We start from the raw sequence: 18,829 nt of genomic DNA, 5'->3' as shown, positions 1-18,829 counted from the left end.
CTCCCCAGACTGCTGACAGCCAAGCGCAGCACGCACACACATACACACACATCGCTTTTCAAATTTGGGGACTTTTATCCACATAGGAAGGAGAGGGCCTTCTCCCCAAGCCCAGGCATGATTGCCAGTTTGCAAGCTCAGATGTAGATAAAAGTCTCCAAGCTTAGAATGTGTGTGTGTGCGCGCGCATGCACATGTGTGCACAGCATGCCAAAAGAGATTTCTCTCAATCCCAAACACCACTGGCATTTCCTTGTTTTATGCACCTCCCAGCAAAGCAGGAGGCAGTGGACTTCGCTGCTGCATATGGAAGCGTGGAGGAGAAAGTTTGCAGCAAGCAGTTTCCTCCAAGTCCAACTTCTGCCTTGACAGATCTCTGGAGAGCAAGAGGAGTAGGCAGGGGAACAGCGCTCCCCGGTGGACGGAGGCTAGCCCTTTTCTAAAGGGAATCCCTGTTTCCAATTGTGTGTGGTAAGGATGCTGGCTTGTTGGGACAGCCTTTGCTCATGTAGGTCCCCCGCCACCCTGTCCTTTCCAGAGATCTGTCAAGGTAGAAGTTGGACTCGGTGGAAACTGCTTCCTGCAAACTTTCTCCTCCATGCTTTCAATTGCAACAGTGGCCTGTGGGGGACAGGAAAGGCTGGGAGGGGGGATTCAGGGGTGTCCAGTGGAGAAAAGCAAGGCCAGGGTGAGCGCCAAAGCATTTTCCACCAGATGAGCCTTGCTGTCCCTCTCAGGCCACATGAAGAACCCCTGGATGGTGGTGTGATATGCCTGGAACCCCGGGCAATGGAGGGCAAGTGCCTAGCCTGGTTCTTGAGCTCCTGGAGCACTGAGACCCTCCAGCCAAACCCCACTTAGCCTAATGGGTGCCAGGCGAGCTGGTGGGCTGAGAGTAGTCTGCTGCAGGGTGTAAAGTGTGCCTGCTTGGAGAATAAGTCAAACAGAGTTCAGATCACTGTGTTCCCCCCATTCTTTGGCAACTCGACTATAAAGTCCATTGCAATTTCCTCCCATGGTCTCGACTCTGCCACCTGTTGCAGCAACTTGGGTTTTTTTCCTGGTCTCTTTTTCATAGTAGCACAGATGGTGCAGCTTTTTACATAATAGTCCACATCTTTCTTCATGCCGGGCCACCAGAATTGTCTCCTCACTAACTAAAGTTTTTAGGAATCCAAAGTGGCCCACCGATTTAACATCATAGCTTCTCTGGAGGATTGAGGTGCCTAGGGACTTGGAGATGTAGAGTTTCGCCCCCTTCCACATTAGGTCCTCCTTTTTTGTCAAAATGTGTTGGTTGTCATGGAACCAGGGGTCTGCTTCCAGTTTGGTTTTGAGTTTCACGGTTAAATCTCTTGCGAGTTGGCATTGCTGGTTGCGGCGTTGTTGGCAGGTGGTCACTTGGTCCGCAGCTTGGGTAAGGGTGTTTACTACCTCCTCCTACCCGCATTTGTATTTAGGGCATTCAGGAGAGGGTGTCAGCTAGGAAATTCCTCCCCCCGGGATGTGTTTTAGCATGAAGTTGAATCGGTTGAAGGGTTGAGCCCAGTGGACTTGTTTGGGCGATAGTTCCCATGGGGTACTAAGGACCTCCAGATTCTTATGGTCAGACCAGACTTCAAATGATTTCTCTCCCCTTCCAAAAGGTGACGCAAGGTTAGTAGTGCCCATTTTACCGCAAAAGCCTCCTTTCCCCACACTGCCCATCATCTTTCCATGTCACTGAATTTACGGGAGGTATAGGCACAAGTTTGTAATTTTCCCTGGCAGTTTCTTTGGAGTAATATGCTCCCACCGCCATGTTGCTGGTGTGTGCTTGGATGATGAAGGGTTGTTTGGAGTGGGGGTGTTTCAGTACATGTTCTTTTGCAAAGAGTTTTTTTAGTGTTTTAAATGCCTCTTGGCAAATTAGGTCCCACAGTAGGGGTTGCCCGGGTGGGGCTTCATCCCTGGGATCCCTATTTTTAGGAGGTCTGTCATGGGTTTGGCAATTTTCACAAAGGAGGGGATGAATTTCCTGTAAAAGTTTGTGATTGCAGGAAACTTTGTTAGTATCTGCAGGTGCAAGGGGGTTGCTATCCTAGGATGGCTTGTGCTTTGGCTGGATCCATCTCTATCCCCTCATTTCACACTCGGTAGCCCAGCTAGTCTAGCCATGAGCAATAAAATTCACATTTTGATAGCTTGATGTATAAGTTTGCCACCAAAAGATTTTCAAGCATTTGGTGAACTACCGGTATTTTCTTCTATGGTCTCAATAAAGATGAGGATGTCATTCAGGTAGACGAGGACCCCCTTGTAGAGGTGCTCATTCAGCACTTTGTTTATTAAACACCGCCAGGGCCCCCTGCAGTCTGAAAGGCATTACTTTGAATTGAAAGCTTCCTAGGGGGCAGTTGAAAGCTGCTTTCCATTCATCTCCCTCCCTGATTCAGACTCAGTTATATGCTTCTCTGAGGTCCAGTTTAGTAAAGACTTTTCCTTTGGCTAAGTGGGACAGCATATCCTTCATGAAAGGGAGTGGATATAGGTTGTGCACGCACACATTGTTCATCCCCCTGAAATCCACACATAATCTCATAGTTCCATCTTTTTTTCTCTTTAAATAGGACTGGGGCCGTGACTCAGGGCTTAGCTGGCTCGATGGACCCTCTTGCTAGGTTTTTGTCTATGTATTTGCATTTCCTGTGGCGCCAGGTCATAGAGTTTGGGAAGCTTGGCACTGGGGATGTTTCTGATGGCACAGTCCATTGCACGGTGGGGTATGTGTGTAGGACATCACACTCGGTTTCATTGAACACTTCAGTGAGGTCCTGGTATTCTCCAGGAATCCTTTTGGTCTCTGGGGCCAGTTGTTCTGGTGAGGCTCCAGGGGGAGTTTCTTATGTGGGTGTTAGGGATACACCCTAGCAGAATCTGCACGGCAGTCAGGCAGGCAGGCAAATATGTGAGATAAACGTTTTTGTAGCTTACACTCAGTAAAACAGATACACTGTGCTAGTTAAATAGTTTATTCCAGTAAGAGTTTTAGCATAGTCAAACAGTCCATATATCATTCACTAGTTCAGTCCGTTCGGGGATTATTCAGTTGCAAAGTCCAGTGTCGAAAAAGAGGTCAGTAAACTTACAAATATCAGTCCAGTAATATATCTTCTCGCAGTAGAGATATAACGAAGTCAAAACTCCTTTCTTCCTTCGACGTTCAAAAAACTCATCAGCAGGGAACACGCAGTTAGCAAACCATCAATCCAGCAATCCAGCAAGCAAGCAAGCCAGCAGGTTCTATTGCTCCCTCTTATGGCGGTTTTACAACCGCACCCAAAATTACTTGCTTTGCATTTTAAAGTGACACACACTTAAACTTACTATCATAGTTTATATATATTATTTTACCCAAACTATGTTAGGTAACCTTGTTATTCCTAACAGTGGGTAGTGCCTATATTTGCTGGTGCAGAAGGGGCTGGGGGCCTCTTGCTATCCTCAGCCTCTGGTTTCCCCCTTGCTGGTCGGGCCCCACTTGTCTAGCCATAAGAGTCCCAGTATGACCGTTTCTGTCATTTTGGGTGCTATTACAAATCGAATTGATTCCCAGTGGTTCGCTAGTTCTAGCCTCACTTATTTGGTCAGGTGGGTGTCATGGGCTCCCCCCAATTTTTTGTTTCGGCTGATTTGTGAATTCTTCGGTGCAGCTGCAAGGCACAATTTCCCATTCCCCTGCCTATGGCAACTCAGGAAAGCGTCGCGAGTTGACAGCAATATTATTAAAAATTTCTGCTATCCTCAATTTACGACCACAATTGAGCCCTAAATTTCCATTGCTCAGCAATACAGTTGTTATATGTGTTTTTCTCATTTTACAATGTTTCTTACCACAGTTGTTTATTGAATCACTGCAGAAGTTTGTTAGGTAAATCTGGCTCTCCCATTGACTTTGCTTGTCAGAAAGTTGCAAAAGGTGATGATCACATGTTTCCTGGGAACTGCAACTGTCATAAATACATGCCAGTTGTCAAGCATATGCATTTTGATCACATGACTATGGGGATGCTGCAGCAGTCATGTGTGAAAAGTAGTCATAACTTTTTTTGTTGCTGTTATAACTTCGGTCACTAAATGAATGGTTAACTACCTATTAACTGCCAAAATTATTTGTTGTTAGTACTAAAGCTCCCAAGCTTGCTTCAGACTATAATACAGATAATCCTCGGGTTACGAGCGTTCCCTTAGCGAATGTTCGAAGTTACGTGAACCCCCTCCCCCTAGCATTTACGAACAAGGTCCGAAACTATGACTCTTGCAGCACCACGGCAGTTGTTTGCCCTTACGAACAACTGCAGAGGGTCTGCAACATTCATCTGGCACATTGCTAGCTAAAATGGAATTGAGGGGAGGATTTGCCCCTCAGGAGTCCCGTTCAGTAGTCCAGAGGCCTCAGCCTATCTGTTTCCGGCTGAAATGGAGCTTCTGAGGGGAGGATCCGCCCCTCAGAAGTCCCATTTGGCCCTCTGTAGGCCTCTCCTGGTCTATTGCAGGCCAAAATGGATCCTCCAGGGGCTGGATCTGGCCCTCTGACACCCCAGCCATCCTGGCCCATTGCAGGCCAAAATGGAGCTTCCAGCCCCCCACCCCCACCCCCGAAGCTCCATTTCAGTTTGCAATAGGCCGGGACGGCCTGCAGAAGGCCGAACAGAATTGCAGAGGGGCACATGAGGCTGGAGAGGAGACTGCTTCCTAGATCTTCACAAGGTAAGTGACCCGGTGTGGCAGGTTCGGAGGGAAAGCAATTTGGGGAGCATGAGGTATTTCAGTGAGTCGGGGAGACCTTGGATTGTCTTAGGCAGGTGGCCTGTTCTATCAGTAGGCCCCATATGGCTTTCCCTACCCTGAAATACCTCATGTGCACTTAATGAGCCTCACATTTGATTAGCAAATGCTTGGGCAAAAGGAGGGAGTGATCTCGTTTTGGATACAAGATTCACTCCTACAAATCCTCAGGTTATGAATGGAATGGGCATTACATTCGTAACTCAAGGACTACCTGTAATGTAAACTATATTGAGGCTATGGTAGTCATTGGCAGAAGCATTTCTGAGGAATGAGAAGGAAATCAAAGTACAGCTATGTGTCATGGGAGAGAAAAGGTTGCAGAGCAGAAGAGAAAGATGGTCCTCTACTTTTAGAAAGCAAGAACAAAACCAGAAAAAATATTTTTTACTCTCAGGAGGAACTTGGGTTAGGGATGGACACACTGGCATCCTCTAGATCAGGGGCCGCCAACCTTTTGGACCTCAGGGACCACCAAACTCATAATTTTAAATCCCGCCGACCAAAGACCTGGGAAAATCCCAAAAAAAGTCTGCAGGAAAACTCCCCACCCCGTTTTCCTGCTGATCGACCATTCTTTATTTGGGATCGCAGGATACTGTCTCCAGCTCTGTTCTATGGGGGAGAGAGGGAGAGAGAGAGACTGAGACTCTTTTGGCTTCATGCAAGGGAAGCAGCAGAAGTGTTTCTTTCCCCCAAATTCCACCAGAAATGAGTATTCGTGAGGCTTGTCGTGCTGGCACAGCCTCTTGGAGCAGGATGCCTTGCAGGGTCCCAAAGACTCATTTCTGGAGGAGTTTGGGGGAGAGAAAGAAAGACTTTTGCTGCTTTCCTTGTGTGCAACCAAAAGCAGAAGAAAGAAACGGAAAGAAGCAGCCAGGCGAGGCAAGTGGGGCAAGTTCCTTCCCTCCTCTCTTTTTCTCCTCTCCTCACTACCTCATATTGTTCGCAATGCAAGCGACGCAAGCCTTGTGTTCCCACAGGCTATGTGGGCAGCCAGCCTTGTGTTCCCACGCAGCCTGGATTAATTGCTTTAGGGGTGCTTTGGGGTGACATTTCTCTGTGGACCACTAAAAGTTTCTCACGGACCACTAGTGGTTCCGTGGTTGGCGACCACTGCTCTAGATAATTTGAACTGCAATTTCATACCTCTTCAAAGCTATAAATCAAAGCAGATGGAGGCAAACTTGGTTTCTAGCAACTGTTCACAACCAAGAAAACTAGAATCTCACAGCATAATGCTAATAAAAAAAATGGATATGAGAATTTTGGCAACTATGTTTATTTTAGTAGCCTCTCTATTTCTAGTTTTTTTTAGGATGACAGGGATCTCATGATTCTCTTTTCAAATGTTGAGGTAAATGGGGGGCCTATTTTCCTCATAAAAGAAGAATGTGTAGATGTTCCAAATTTGTAATATTTCATAGATTGCCAGCCTCTTTCCAGGCATTGTGAAATTTCTTCCAGTCACATGTAGAGATGTTTCTGTTTCCCAGTCAAAGGTAAATAAATATATCCTGAGAATAACTTTTGTGCAACAAATATATAAAAATAAAAGCAGTAAATTTATTTATAATTTGCTGCTGTTAATTTTTTTGTCCCTGCAGTGTCACCAATTCAGAATTTTTTTACTTATCTTGCCCAATATTGGGCATCAAAGTAAGATAAGCAATTTGATTTTATATGCATAAGACCACTTATTCAGTAGTCGGTTTCTCTAGGATGCATGCAGCTTCTTGCTATTTTGGATACCTATATCATCTCTGTATATTAAATTAACTTTATTCTGCTTAACATTAGATGTCATCATATGCATCTGCCATATCTGATTGATCATTGGTACTAGCCATCTCACTGTTTTTATTTCCTGATTACTTTTGTAACTCAGTTATTTCTTAATTTTGTTTTACAGATTAAGGTTTCTGCTGTGAAAGAATTTCAACAAAGAACTACAACATTTTGGTGCCGACTTGTAGGCTCTGAAGATACGACTGATCATAGCATTGTCAGTCCCTATACTTCTCGTGTTTTGAAACCTTATATCAGGTATAGATAAGTTATTGGGAAGACATTTTTCCTTCTGGCTCCTTTATATTCTTTGATCGTGGTAAATATTGATAATTAAGGAAATAACACTGGTCACTCCTATTGCTTTTCATTTCTTTGTCATGAAGAACATAAAAGATGAAGAAGTAAAAGCTTTTAGGATAGGTGGTAGAGTTTGCTTCTGCATATAGAAGGAAAGGGAAACTGGACATTCCCTCTTCCTGCCACAGTCAGTGGACTGTGCTAAGATTATGATGCTAAACATTTTGATAATTTAACATTATGTGGGAAAATGTAACAGCCACATATACCTTACTTGCTGAAGGAAGAGCTGGTGAGTTTAACGGGAGATGAAATATTTAGATTTAACACATACACACGGTGACATCAGAGTCATAGAATCATAGGGCTGGAAAGTTTCTTGGAGGTCTTTTAGTCAAGCTCCCTTCCCAAAGCAGGAGATTTTCTGCATTCCAGACAAATGGCTGTCCAATTTTTTCTTCAAGACCTCCAACAATGGAGCTCTCAAAACTCCAGGAGGCAGGCTAATCCACCGATTAATTTTCTTAAGTGTCATTAATGTTTTCCTTAGTTCCAGATTGGATCTCTCTTTAATGAACTTACATCCATTGCTTCTTGTCCTGCTTTTAGGTGTTTTGGAGAATAAGTCAATTCCTCCTCCTTAGGAAAGCCCCTCAAGTACCAGGAGATAGCTGTCATGTCATCCCTGTCATGTAATTCCTTGTTAGGCTAGACGTATCTACTGTAGTTAACTCCCTTAAGAATTAATCCTGTGGTTTAGTCTCTAGAACCTTTATCATCTATTTGCTTTTCTCTACATCCTTTCTAGGGTCTCGGCATCTTTTTTGTATTGTGATGATCAGAACTGGATGCAATATTCCAAGTGTGGCCTCACTAGTACTAGTAGCACTTCTTGTTATCTTGATCCTATCCCTCTGTTCCCTCTGATCCAGCCTAGGATTGCATTTACTCTTTTGGCAGCTGCAGCACACTGGTAGCTCATACGTATCTAATGGCCCACTAGGACACAAAGATCCCTTTCACAATTATTACTTTGTTGAGCCAGGTAATGCCTATTCTATTCTTATGCATTTAGTTTTTCCTGCTTAAGTGTAGGATCTTACTTTTCTCACCACTGAACTGTATCTTGTTGGATAGGACTCAATGCTCAACTCTGTCAAAATCCTTCTGAATTATAACTCTGTCTTCCTCGTTGTTATTCCCCCTAGTTTGTTGTAGTCTGAAAATTTGATGCATTCTGTCCCATCTAGATCGGGGTGGGATTTGACCAGTTTGGACTGGTTTGGGCGAACCATTTGTTACGATTCTGCGCAGTTCACAGAACCGGCAAATCACACCACTGGCTGGCCCACCCCCTCCACCCCACCCAGTCATTCCTTATCTCACCCACATGCCATCGTTGCCTGCAGCCTGTCTTTGCCCACCCGCCTGCCAGCCATCGCTGTGTCAGCTTTGGAAGTCATTTGGGAGTCGATGCTCCCACACTGCCACAAGCCTGAGAAAGTGGGAGAAGTGGGGTTTCAATTGAGTAGCTCTAAGTAGACAAAATAAAATTCTTTTGTTAGTTCAAGGTCATTGAGTACGGCGCAGAATGAAATAATAATCTGACTTTAGGACGCATCATGATTGGGCCATGTGATGTAATGTAGGCCAAGGGGGGATGGATTTGTAGTTTGAATATTGAAGGAAGCCCAAAATCTTTGAGATTTGGGATTCCACAGATGTGCCTTACTGTCCAAATAAAGGTACCTTTGAGATATGTCTGTCTCGGAATTATTGATTGGAATGGAGGTTTGCTGGAACGCTGACATCCCAAATCTCTAAATGAACTCCAGCACCACAAAAAGGGGGCTGTCAGGGGTGCTGAGCTGCAGCATTGATTCCAAAAATGAAGCAGTGTGGAGATTCAGCGAAGATGAAAGAAATGGAAGGAGCTACAGAAGGGGTTATGGGGCTGGACACAATTGAAGCCACTAGCCCCCCTTCGGAAGAGGTGTTGCAGGCGATAGAAGCAGCAAAAGAGAGATGGGGATTAGGCACCTGGCCCAAGGAGGTAGATTTAGGCTACCAGCCTCAGGAGACAGATTCATGGAGGAGCTGCCAGACAGCTGAATCCAGGGGTGATACCGGAGGAGAAGCTGCCTGAACGCCTTTCTTTCTCCAGCCTTCTAAGGACAGCCTATGAGACAGAGTGGAGAAGTGGGGGGATGTTGGGATCAGACAACTCCCAAGACTGCAACTTGTGGCCTCCATCCTGAAGCCAGTCTTTGGCAGGAATCCCAGAACAATTCCAGGAACTTAAGGTGGAAAGTTATGTCTCACAGCCACAACCTCACCAGACGAGCTGGGTCCCAACGCAGCCCACCTTTACTTTCCCTAGTCCGAGAATTGATCGGGGAATCACTGTGGCATCAGTTGGGGGTGGCCTGTGAACCGGCCTTTCCCAGCAGACCCAAGAAGCAAGGGAGAGACAGCAGATGCAGTCGACATTAGGTACATTACAACCCCCAAGCCCCCCCTCCACAACCAGAAACGAGATTACCCCCTGCAGAGAGTATTCCTCCAGGGTGGGGATTTTATCCTGGTCGAGGGTGGATCTAATGCCGGTGGTTGTCAGCACCCGTTGTACTACCTGGTTCATGAGCACCCTGAGCCCAAAGAGAAGCAGAAATCCCTTCTCAGCAAAGGGATCTGAGCAGACAGCAGCCACCCCCCTCTTCCCATTGCGGAGAAGAATGTAACAAATTCAGTGGCCCTTGGAGCAACCCTGCTTCAGAGTGACCCAACTGGCCATCGGATCCCAACATAGACACCCCTTGGAGTACCCCTACAGGGTCCCTACATACCAAGGGCGGTTCAGTACATTCCAGCTCAGACCACAGTTGCTATGCGATCCCACCCCTCAGACCAGACCAAATGGCTTTAAAAGAAACTTTTGACGAACGACGTGAACATTTTGCTTACTTTCTCACTCAGATCTGGTCCCACATAGATCGGTTTGGAAACCAATATGCAACAGACCGCGACCTGGTTGCTGCAATCACAGATGGGATGAATAATGGGGATGTTTCCGATTGGGTAGCTCAGTTGCACTACAAAGAAGATGTTGAAGACTATGTGAAAAGCTGCTCAATTTCTGCCACAATGAAACACAGAACTGGAAAATCCCCTGGCCTCCTTCAACAAGTAGCTGAACCAACGAAGCCATGGGGAGAAATCACGATGGACTTTATCGTAGAGTTACCTGAGAGTGGAGGAAGTATTGTGATTTGGACTGTTATCAACTTACTTTCTAAGGAAGGCCACTTTACAGCATGTAACTGACTACCTTCGGCTAAGAAACTGGCGAAACTGTTCGTGAAGCAGATCTATAGGTTCCACGGAGTACCTCGTAGATTAATCTCAGACCGAGGTGTACAGTTTACTGCTAAGTTCTGGAGAGAGTTTTTGAAGTCCATTGGGTCATCCCAAGGGCTTTCCTCAGCATTCCATCCTGCGTGCAACGTGGATGCAGCAGAGAGAACGAACGCCATGGTGGAACAATACATTAGATGTAAATTATCAACAGGAGAACTGGGCGGAACTGTTGCCATTTGCAGAAGTTGCTTACAATAATGCAGTACACAGCAGCACAGGCTTGACTCTGTTCCAAATCAACACTGGCATGGATTTTGTCCCTATGCCAGAGTTACCTAGGGAACCCCTAACATTCATGTCATTAAGGGAGTGGATGGACTCATTAAAGAAAGGTTGGGAGGATATGGAAAAAGCTTTAACTGAAGCTGCTGAGGAATATAAAAAACAAGCAGACAAACATAAATCCCTCCAACCACTGTTTAAAGTAGGGGACAAAGTGTTTTTGTCAACTAAATATCTCAAGTTGAAACTTCCCAGTAGGAAGTTGGGCCCCAAATTCTTGGGTCCATTCCCTATATCTAAGATATTCAATCCAGTTACAGTCCAATTAAGTGTCCCCCGGGTGTTGGGGAAAATACACCCAGTGTTCCATAGTACTTTATTGAAACCTGCTGTAGGTTTACTATCCAAATAAAGGTACCTTTGAGATATGTCTGTCTCGGAGTTATCAATTGTAATGGAGGTTTGCTGGAACGCTGACACGCTGCCTGCCTTCTGCCACGGCCCTGGCTTGATCTGAACTTCCTGGGTGAGTGAGGCTCTGCCAAGCCCTAGTCACCTACCTGCCGACACTGTCGCCATCCCTGGTTGAGTCCCGATTCCTAGGCTACCCGGCCACCATTTTGCCTGGCCACCATTGCTGCCTGCCTTTGCAATCAGTGAGTGAGGCTCTGCAAGCAAGCCCGGGTCGCCTACCTGCTGCCACCACCACTCACCTTCCCCCCCCCCCCGCTGCTTGCCTTTTGCTGCCACTGCCTGCCTTTCCACCATCACCACCACTTGCCTTTTGCCACTGCCGCCCACCTCCCCCCCAGCCATGCTTGCCTTTTGCTGCCGCCATCAAAAACAAGTCTCCTGAGAAAACATTGAGCGGCTCCATGTGGTCTCCAGGTCAGAGGCTGGTTCTCTCGCCTGCTGCTCTTGCTGGGTGAGTGAGAGAGTGTTTCACAGCACAGCAAAATTTAGTTTTGGGTCCTGCAAGTCCCCCTTCCATTGGGAAGGGGCTTCGGAAGGCAGAGAAGCAGCCAGGTTGAATTATCCTGTTTCTCTTTGCCGCCCAGAGCTGTTTCCCAACACTGTGCTGCACAAGACGGTTTCCCAGGGCCCTGAAGGCTGTCCTCCTGAAGTGCGAGCACCGCCACTCTGGAGCTTGCTTTTGGGATGGATCAGTAAGTTCTTGCTTTGCTCCCCAGGAAGGACTCTTTTGTGGAGGGCTGTGTGTTTGGGCCAGGTGCTTTCTCTCAGGCTTCCCGCCTCGTATGGGGCGGCAGGAGGAGGAAGTGCGTGGTGGGGAAGGCTGTGTGCAGTTCTTGCAGCCAAAGCCGGGAATACCGGGATGTCTTTGAACTTGCATATGTATGATGTCGGAGCCACATGGCCGCGCTGGCTGAGAGGACACTTGCCCCACATGACGCTGCTCACCTGCTTGGCCAGTGTTTGTCAGAAGAGAGGGAGGCATACACACAGAGCATGCACACGTGAGGCCAGGACCTTCTGCGAGGAGACAGTGCGTTGGAGAGTCCCTCCGGCATTGTGAGATGTGTGCATATATGCTCTGTGTGTATGAGGCTGAGGAGGAGGGATGCAGCCATATTGAATGCTGTTAGCGCAGCTGCAGAGAGAAACCTCCTGAGCCACAGGAAGCAGCTGCCAGCGATGCCCTCAGGTGAAGATATTGCAGGGAGGGAGGCTCAGCCCCCTTCAGGAGCCATGAAGCGCTCACCATCCCTCACACCTGCCAAGTCTCCTCCCACCGCACTTCTTTTACTCCTCACCAGAAGCATTCTTTTTGGGGAGACTATGGGATTACCCCATCTCCCTTCCAGCCATCTGGTCTTCAGTACTGGCTCGTCAGCCTCCGAACGTCATTCCCACCACCCGACACCAGTTCAGAGGTTCCTGTTCCCCGCCCCCCAGGATGGACAGAGAGAGGAGGGAGGGAAAGAGAGAGAGAGAAAGACAAGAGACACAGAGAGAGGGGGGGGGTGAAAGAGATGAGTGAAAGGAGATGGGAGAGAGAGGGAGAAAGAAAAAGAGGGAGAAAGAAAAAGATGAGAGAAAGATGAGAGAGAGAGAAAGATGAGAAAGAAAGAGTCAGAGAGAGAGAGATTTAAAAGAAAATAGAAAAATGGCTCTTTGAGTGTTTAAGGTAGCAGAACACCATGGTCGTTAAGTGAACCTTGTAGTCATTAAGCCAACACTGTGTTTGTTAAATAAGTCCATTTTTCCCATTTTTAACCAGAAACCAGAAGGAATTGTTAGAAGCTGGCAAAAAACATAGAAAACCTCAGTCGCATGACTGTGTGGGATGTTGTAATTGGTCGTGTGTTTGTGTGTGTGGGGTGTGTGTGTGCACGCATGCATGGCTGTCAAAACTCCAAAAACAGGTCAATTAGCTCTGGGGAGGTCAGTCGTAAATTAGAACACTTGCTAAACAACCAGCCATTAAGCAAGGACCACTTGTATTTGGTTTGCCAGTCGCATGGCCACCTGGCCATGCCCACTCAGTCATATGGCCATAAAGCCACACCCACAGAACTGGTTGCTAAAAAAATTGAATCCCACCCCGATCTAGATAATTTATGAAAATGTTGAAGAGCATTAGCCTAAGAAAAAATCTTGAGGTATCTCACTGCATGCTTCCCTCCATGTAGATGTAATTCCATTAAGGACTACACTGAGTGCAGTTGGTCAGCCAACTGCAAATCCATCTAGTGGTGGTACTATCACACATTGTTCTATCATACCAAGAAATGGGCCGCAGTCTATTTTGTCTAATGTCTTACTGATGTCCAGGTATACTATATCCATAGCATTTCCTTGATCCACTAATTTAGTCAGGAATAACATTTGAATGGCATGATCTCTTTTTAACAAACTCATGCTGGCTTCCAGCAATTGCTTAGTTCATTTTTAGGTGTTCATAAATCTGAATATCTTTTCTAGGCTTTTTCCAGATACTAATTTTGCTAAGTGATTAGCAAAAAATTAATCTATTTCTCTGCTTCATTAAGTTTCCTGTAGTACACACCTTTAGCAATTCATTTCTTTTTCCTCTCACATTCACCCAAATGCATTTAAGAAGGCTTTCATCCATGGTGTTCTGTAATTCTGTAGAGGCGTATTCCTTACAATACAATGCAACGCTTCCTCTTTTGAACAGTGTATATCCTTCTCTTTTGAACAGTGTATATCCTTCTCTTTTGAACAGTTTATATCCTTCTCTTTTGAACAGTTTATATCAGTGGTTCCCAAACTTTTTCAGTCCACCGCCCCCTTGATGCTACAAACTCATCCTCAATGCTCCCCACGCAGGGGCGGGATTCAAATTTCTGTGGGTGTGGCCTAATTTGAGGGTGTGGTTTGCTGGCAACGTGATTGGGTGGGCGTGGCTTGTTGGTCACATGACGGTGGGTGTGGCTTGCTGGTCACGTGACTGGGTGAGCGTGGTTTGGTGACTGGCAAACCAAATACAAGTGGTCCTCACTTAATGGCTGGTTGCTTAGCAAGTGTTCTAATTTATGACTGGCCTCCCCAGAACTACTTGACCTGTTTTTAGAGTTTTGACAGCCATGCACACACATATACACATACTTCCTTCCAACCTTGCTGGAGCAGGTCATTGGACTAGAATTGGCAAAGCATCTCTGATTAGATTCTAGTAGTGAATAAAATCTAATCAGAGATGCTTTGCTGATTCTTGTTGATTTGTTTTATTTGTATTTCTTTATTTTATGTTGCTGAATTGCATTGACATGTGTGTCCCTTCTTGTGCACAACCCAGAAGCTTTTGTGATTCTTTGCAGCAAAAATTACTGACCTCTGGCTTTGCTCTACTTTTCAAACGTGCCGGCACTGCTGCATTCTAGGTGCTGGCCCCACAGGTCCACCCCATTGAGCCTGCTGCACTGGAGGGAACTGCCCAAGCAAGTGCAACCGGAGCGATGCACCAAATCAATGGGGTGAGCCTGGGAGACGGAAAGAGAGAGAGAGAAGAGAGAGAGAGAAGGAAGAAAAGAAAGAGAAAAGGGAAAGAAAGAAAATGGGACAAAGAAGGGGGGTTATGGAGGGGGGAGGGAGGGAGGGAGGAGAGAGAGAGAGAGAGACCTGATGCATCAGATTGAAATGAGGCCTAGTTTAGAGACCCTTTTCCACATTGAAACATCTTTGCCTGCATCTTGCCAGCACATTGAAACATCTTTGGCTTCTATTAATTAAAGGTTTTGTGGACGAAACATGGCCAAGACTATCAGGAAGCTCTCACATTTTGTTGAGGCTTTAAACAGGATCCATTGGACCAGATCTCTACCCTAAAAATTACTTTTCTCCAATGTATTACAGTGCCAATTCTGAAGAAGGCAAAACCAAAATGTATTGGTAAATTACACACACACCCTCCCTTCTGACCCTGCTGGAGCAGGTGATTGGACTAGAATAGATATCTCATTATCTTTCTTCTCCCTCCCTCCCTCCTTCTTTATTTCTTTCTGTCCCTTCCTTCCATCCCCCCTCTTTCTTTGTCCCTTTTTCTTTCTTTCCCTTTTCTCTTTGTCTTCTTCCTTCTCTCTTTCTCTCTCTTTCCTCTCTCAGGCTCACCCCATTGACTTTGTGCACTGCTCCGCTTCGGACTTGCTTGGGCAGGTGCCTCCGGTGCAAGGGGCTCAATGGGGTGGAACGCCGCCACGGTGGGATGTTTGAAAAGGAAAGCAAAGCCACTTTGGCTTTGCTCTCCTATTCCCAACACTGCGTTCGGGGTGACACCCCACTGCCCCAAACACTGCGGTGGGATGTTTGAAAAGGAGAGCAAAGCCACTCTGGCTTCGCTCTCCTTTCCCAATGCTGTGTTCGGGCGGACCTCTTTGCACCAGAGCGTGCAAGTCAATGGGGTGATCCTGCGGGGCCTTGCCTTGAATGCGGCGGCGGTGGGATTTTTTTCTCACCCCTGAATTGTGCCCTGTTGCTCACCTCCAGTGCCCCCCTGCCCCCTCTTAGCGCCCCCCTGCCAGCCCCCTTGCCTCAGCGCCCCCCTAAGGCATCCCACCGCCCCCCAGGGGGCGGTACCGCCCACTTTGGGAACCACTGGTTTATATCCTTCTAACAGTATGTTCCAGTTGTGGGGCTTATCCCAACAAATTTCAGTAATAGCAATAATACCATACTTGTCTTCAAGTTCTCCCTGTTTTTACCAAATTCTGAATATTAATGTATAGGATCTAAGCTCATTATGACTGATCTCGTATCTATTTCCAACCTTTCCTGTTTTGTACTAGGTTCCCTTCCTACTTTTCACTCCCTTTCTCATTGGCTCATTGTCTTGTGGGTTATGCTTGGCATTGGTCTTAAAATTTGGTCTCCCTCACCTTTCAGTCCTAGTTTAAAGTCCTTGGGTGAGCCTGGCTAGTTGTTTTCCCAACACATTCTTTCTGGTCCTTGGTGTGTGTTTTTTATCTTAAAGAAGTTTTATTACATATAAAAAAATTCCATTTCTAAAGAAACAGTGTGCTTTCTGCCTACAAATAATTTGAGAAATAATAATTGTAATATTTACAATAATATTCATTACATTGGTATTGGTCTTATAATAATAATATTTACTTATCCTTTTTAATAAACCTTCCTTATAAAATTGATCCTCTTATATTTCCATATTTCTTTATTATATTTTTATAATATAATATAATAAATAAAAGGAGCTGCTGATACAGTTTTATAGAGGAATTATTGAGTCTATCATCTACACCTCTATAACTGTCTGGTTTGGTTCTGCAACCCAACAAGACAGACACAGACTTCAGAGAATAATTAGGACTGCAAGAAAAAACAATTACTACCAACCAGTCTTCAGTCAAGGACCTGTATACTACACGAGTCAAAAAGAGGGCTGTGAAAATATTTACAGACTCCTCACATCCCAGACATAAACTTTCAACTCCTTACCTCAAAACAATGCTATAGAGTACACCAGAACAACTAGACACAAGGACAGTTTTTTCCTGAACACCATCACTCTGCTAAACAAATAATTCCCTCAACACTATCCAACTATTTACAAAGTCTGCACTACTATTACTATTAATCTTCTCATCACTCCTTATCACCCATCCCCTTCCACTTGTGACTGTATGACTGTAACTTTGTCGCTTGTATTCTTTACGATTTATATCGACTGTTTCCTAGTATGGTTTGATTTGATGGTTGCACATCTTGCTGTTAGCTGAATTCCTAAATATTTTACTTTCTTGACAATCCAGATGTCTGTCTTCTCCATTAAACCTTTTTTTTCTGTTTATTTATAAGGTTTTTAACTAGTACTTTAGTTTTTTTCTTTATTTATTTTCAGCCCTGCAACTTCACCACACTTTTTAAAAATTAATTTGGGTCCAGTTTCTTGGGGATTTTCTAATATGAAGACCAAATTATCTGCGAATGCCTTTGTCTTATATATTTTTTTTTTAATTTCCATACTTTTTAATTCCATACCTTTGCATCTTGTCTAATATTTCTATTTAACACTTCCAATGTCAATATGAAAAGTAGAGGGGACAATGGACATCCTTGTAGAGATATTGGCCTGTAGTTTTTTATCTGCATTTAGTCTGACTCTTGTGTCGGCATGAGAGTGATGTTTGCAGTTGAAAAATGCTTAATAAAATTTATATATGTATAAAAATAGAGTTATGTTTGTTTCCATCCACGTATTTGGTACCTTAGCTTCTAACAATACTTAGAAGTCCTTGTGACCCATCTCTTGCTAGAAGTCCTTCTTCTAAGTAATGTAAACTATAGTAGAAAAATCCAAAGTTCTCTTTGTGGCACCATCCCTTGAGCCAGTAGTTTTACTTTTAGAATCCTCTGTTCCCTCATTGGATGTTGACCTTTGGTTGGAAATACAGATGATTGTGCTCCCAGATGCTTCGTTTCTCTGCTTAGTTGCTCATAACAATTTTCCTTGAAATTGTTTTCAGGCTCTTTCCAACATGAAAGAGGAGAAAGTGATAATAATAATCTGTTGGCCTTCATTATTTTAGTTTGTCTCTTTGTTACATCTTTAATCTTTGTATCTGGGAAACAATGCATCTCTCTCAAAAAAATATCCTATTAAAATTGTCTTATTAAAAATTAGAGGGTCAGCTAACATTAGTAATCCAAATCCAAATTAATCTACTATGTTTTCTTCAATCTTTCATTCCTCAATTCAATAATCAGTTTCAATAGAATTTAATTATTTGCAATTTAATTTGTCTTAAAAATTTTCAAGAGGGGAAAGAAACTCACTCAATAGTTCAAAATATCCAAATTGCCTTCTAAGATAACACCTTCCAGGTGTTATTTACTTTCTTCTGTTATGTGTATTAAACTTTTCTCACTTTCATTTAAAGTTCTCACATTTTAGTGCTCCTCTTCTTCCAGTAGATGGCTTTAAAGTTCAAACATTAAACAGTATGTCAAAAACAGCTGATTTTCCAATAAATCCAGGGGGTTTAAGAATACCAATAAAAAAGACAGTTTCTCCCAAAAATCACCTTTCAGATTGTGTAAGCTTTTTTCCAGACTTGCTATATTTTAAAGCTTCCTTTAGGCATTCTTTTTCCTTTTAATTTTCAATCTTTAATCTTCTCCGTGTGTCTAATCACCACTTCCTTAACGCTTGGGGATTATTTTTTTAAATTCTTATATTTAAGATAAGTCTTTAGAGTAAGAGTTGAATATTATCTCACCCAGTTTCAATGCTCTGTCCACAAACCGCTCCAGCACCAATCTTATGGTCCTGGTTGTCCAGCTTGTGATTGCCAAAAATGCCCATCATCCCTGCTGCCACTCAGAAGAGCTTGTTTCGGACCGAACGAAGAAATTGCGAGTTCCTCGTGGTCCATGAAGCGCCTCTCCTTTCTTTGCTGTCCCTACAAGGCGGCTTTGACCCCAGTTGCCGGCTGGATTTCACGGTGCTCGGCGGAGCCCACTAATTTCCAAGCCATTCTCACCGCAACGTCAACCAGAAGTCCCTTTGGAGGATAACGACCATTTGATTTTTGGAAGTCAAGATAATGCAGACAAGAAGCAACAGAGCAAAGTTAAACTAGTGTCTTAGACTGAAAGGGAGTGGATTTCAAAGATTTAGATCTTGGGAAGGTATTTCTGGATGGAAATCTTGAAGGAGAAAAGAAAAAAGCTTGAAAAACTCTGAAAAATGAGATTATAAAAGCCCAGCCTAGCACAATACCATAGAGAAAGAAACACAAGAGATCCCAGGAAAAACCAGAATGGTTGCATAAAGAAC

The 18,829-nt window shown here is 44.6% G+C and overlaps 1 protein-coding gene across 3 annotated transcripts in view; it reads left to right on the top strand.

The window, feature by feature from the left end:
* The window catches only part of KAT14 (lysine acetyltransferase 14), a 139,788-nt gene that overhangs the window by 99,679 nt on the left and 21,280 nt on the right, over positions 1–18,829 (top strand). For all 3 annotated transcript variants that reach the window (XM_026683182.2, XM_087960981.1, XM_087960980.1), the window contains one exon: positions 6,740–6,873. In XM_026683182.2, coding sequence (XP_026538967.2) covers positions 6,740–6,873 — 134 coding nt within the window. The remainder of the gene's footprint in view (positions 1–6,739; positions 6,874–18,829) is intronic.

The sequence above is a fragment of the Notechis scutatus genome, chromosome 3 (genome assembly GCF_049901735.1).
Source record: "Notechis scutatus isolate UNSWTSFEM ecotype Mainland chromosome 3, rNotScu1.2, whole genome shotgun sequence".
In the NCBI taxonomy this organism is placed as follows: domain Eukaryota; kingdom Metazoa; phylum Chordata; class Lepidosauria; order Squamata; family Elapidae; genus Notechis; species Notechis scutatus.
The sequence above is the reverse complement of the archived record's forward strand: the minus strand, read 5'-3'. Positions and strand labels throughout refer to the sequence as shown.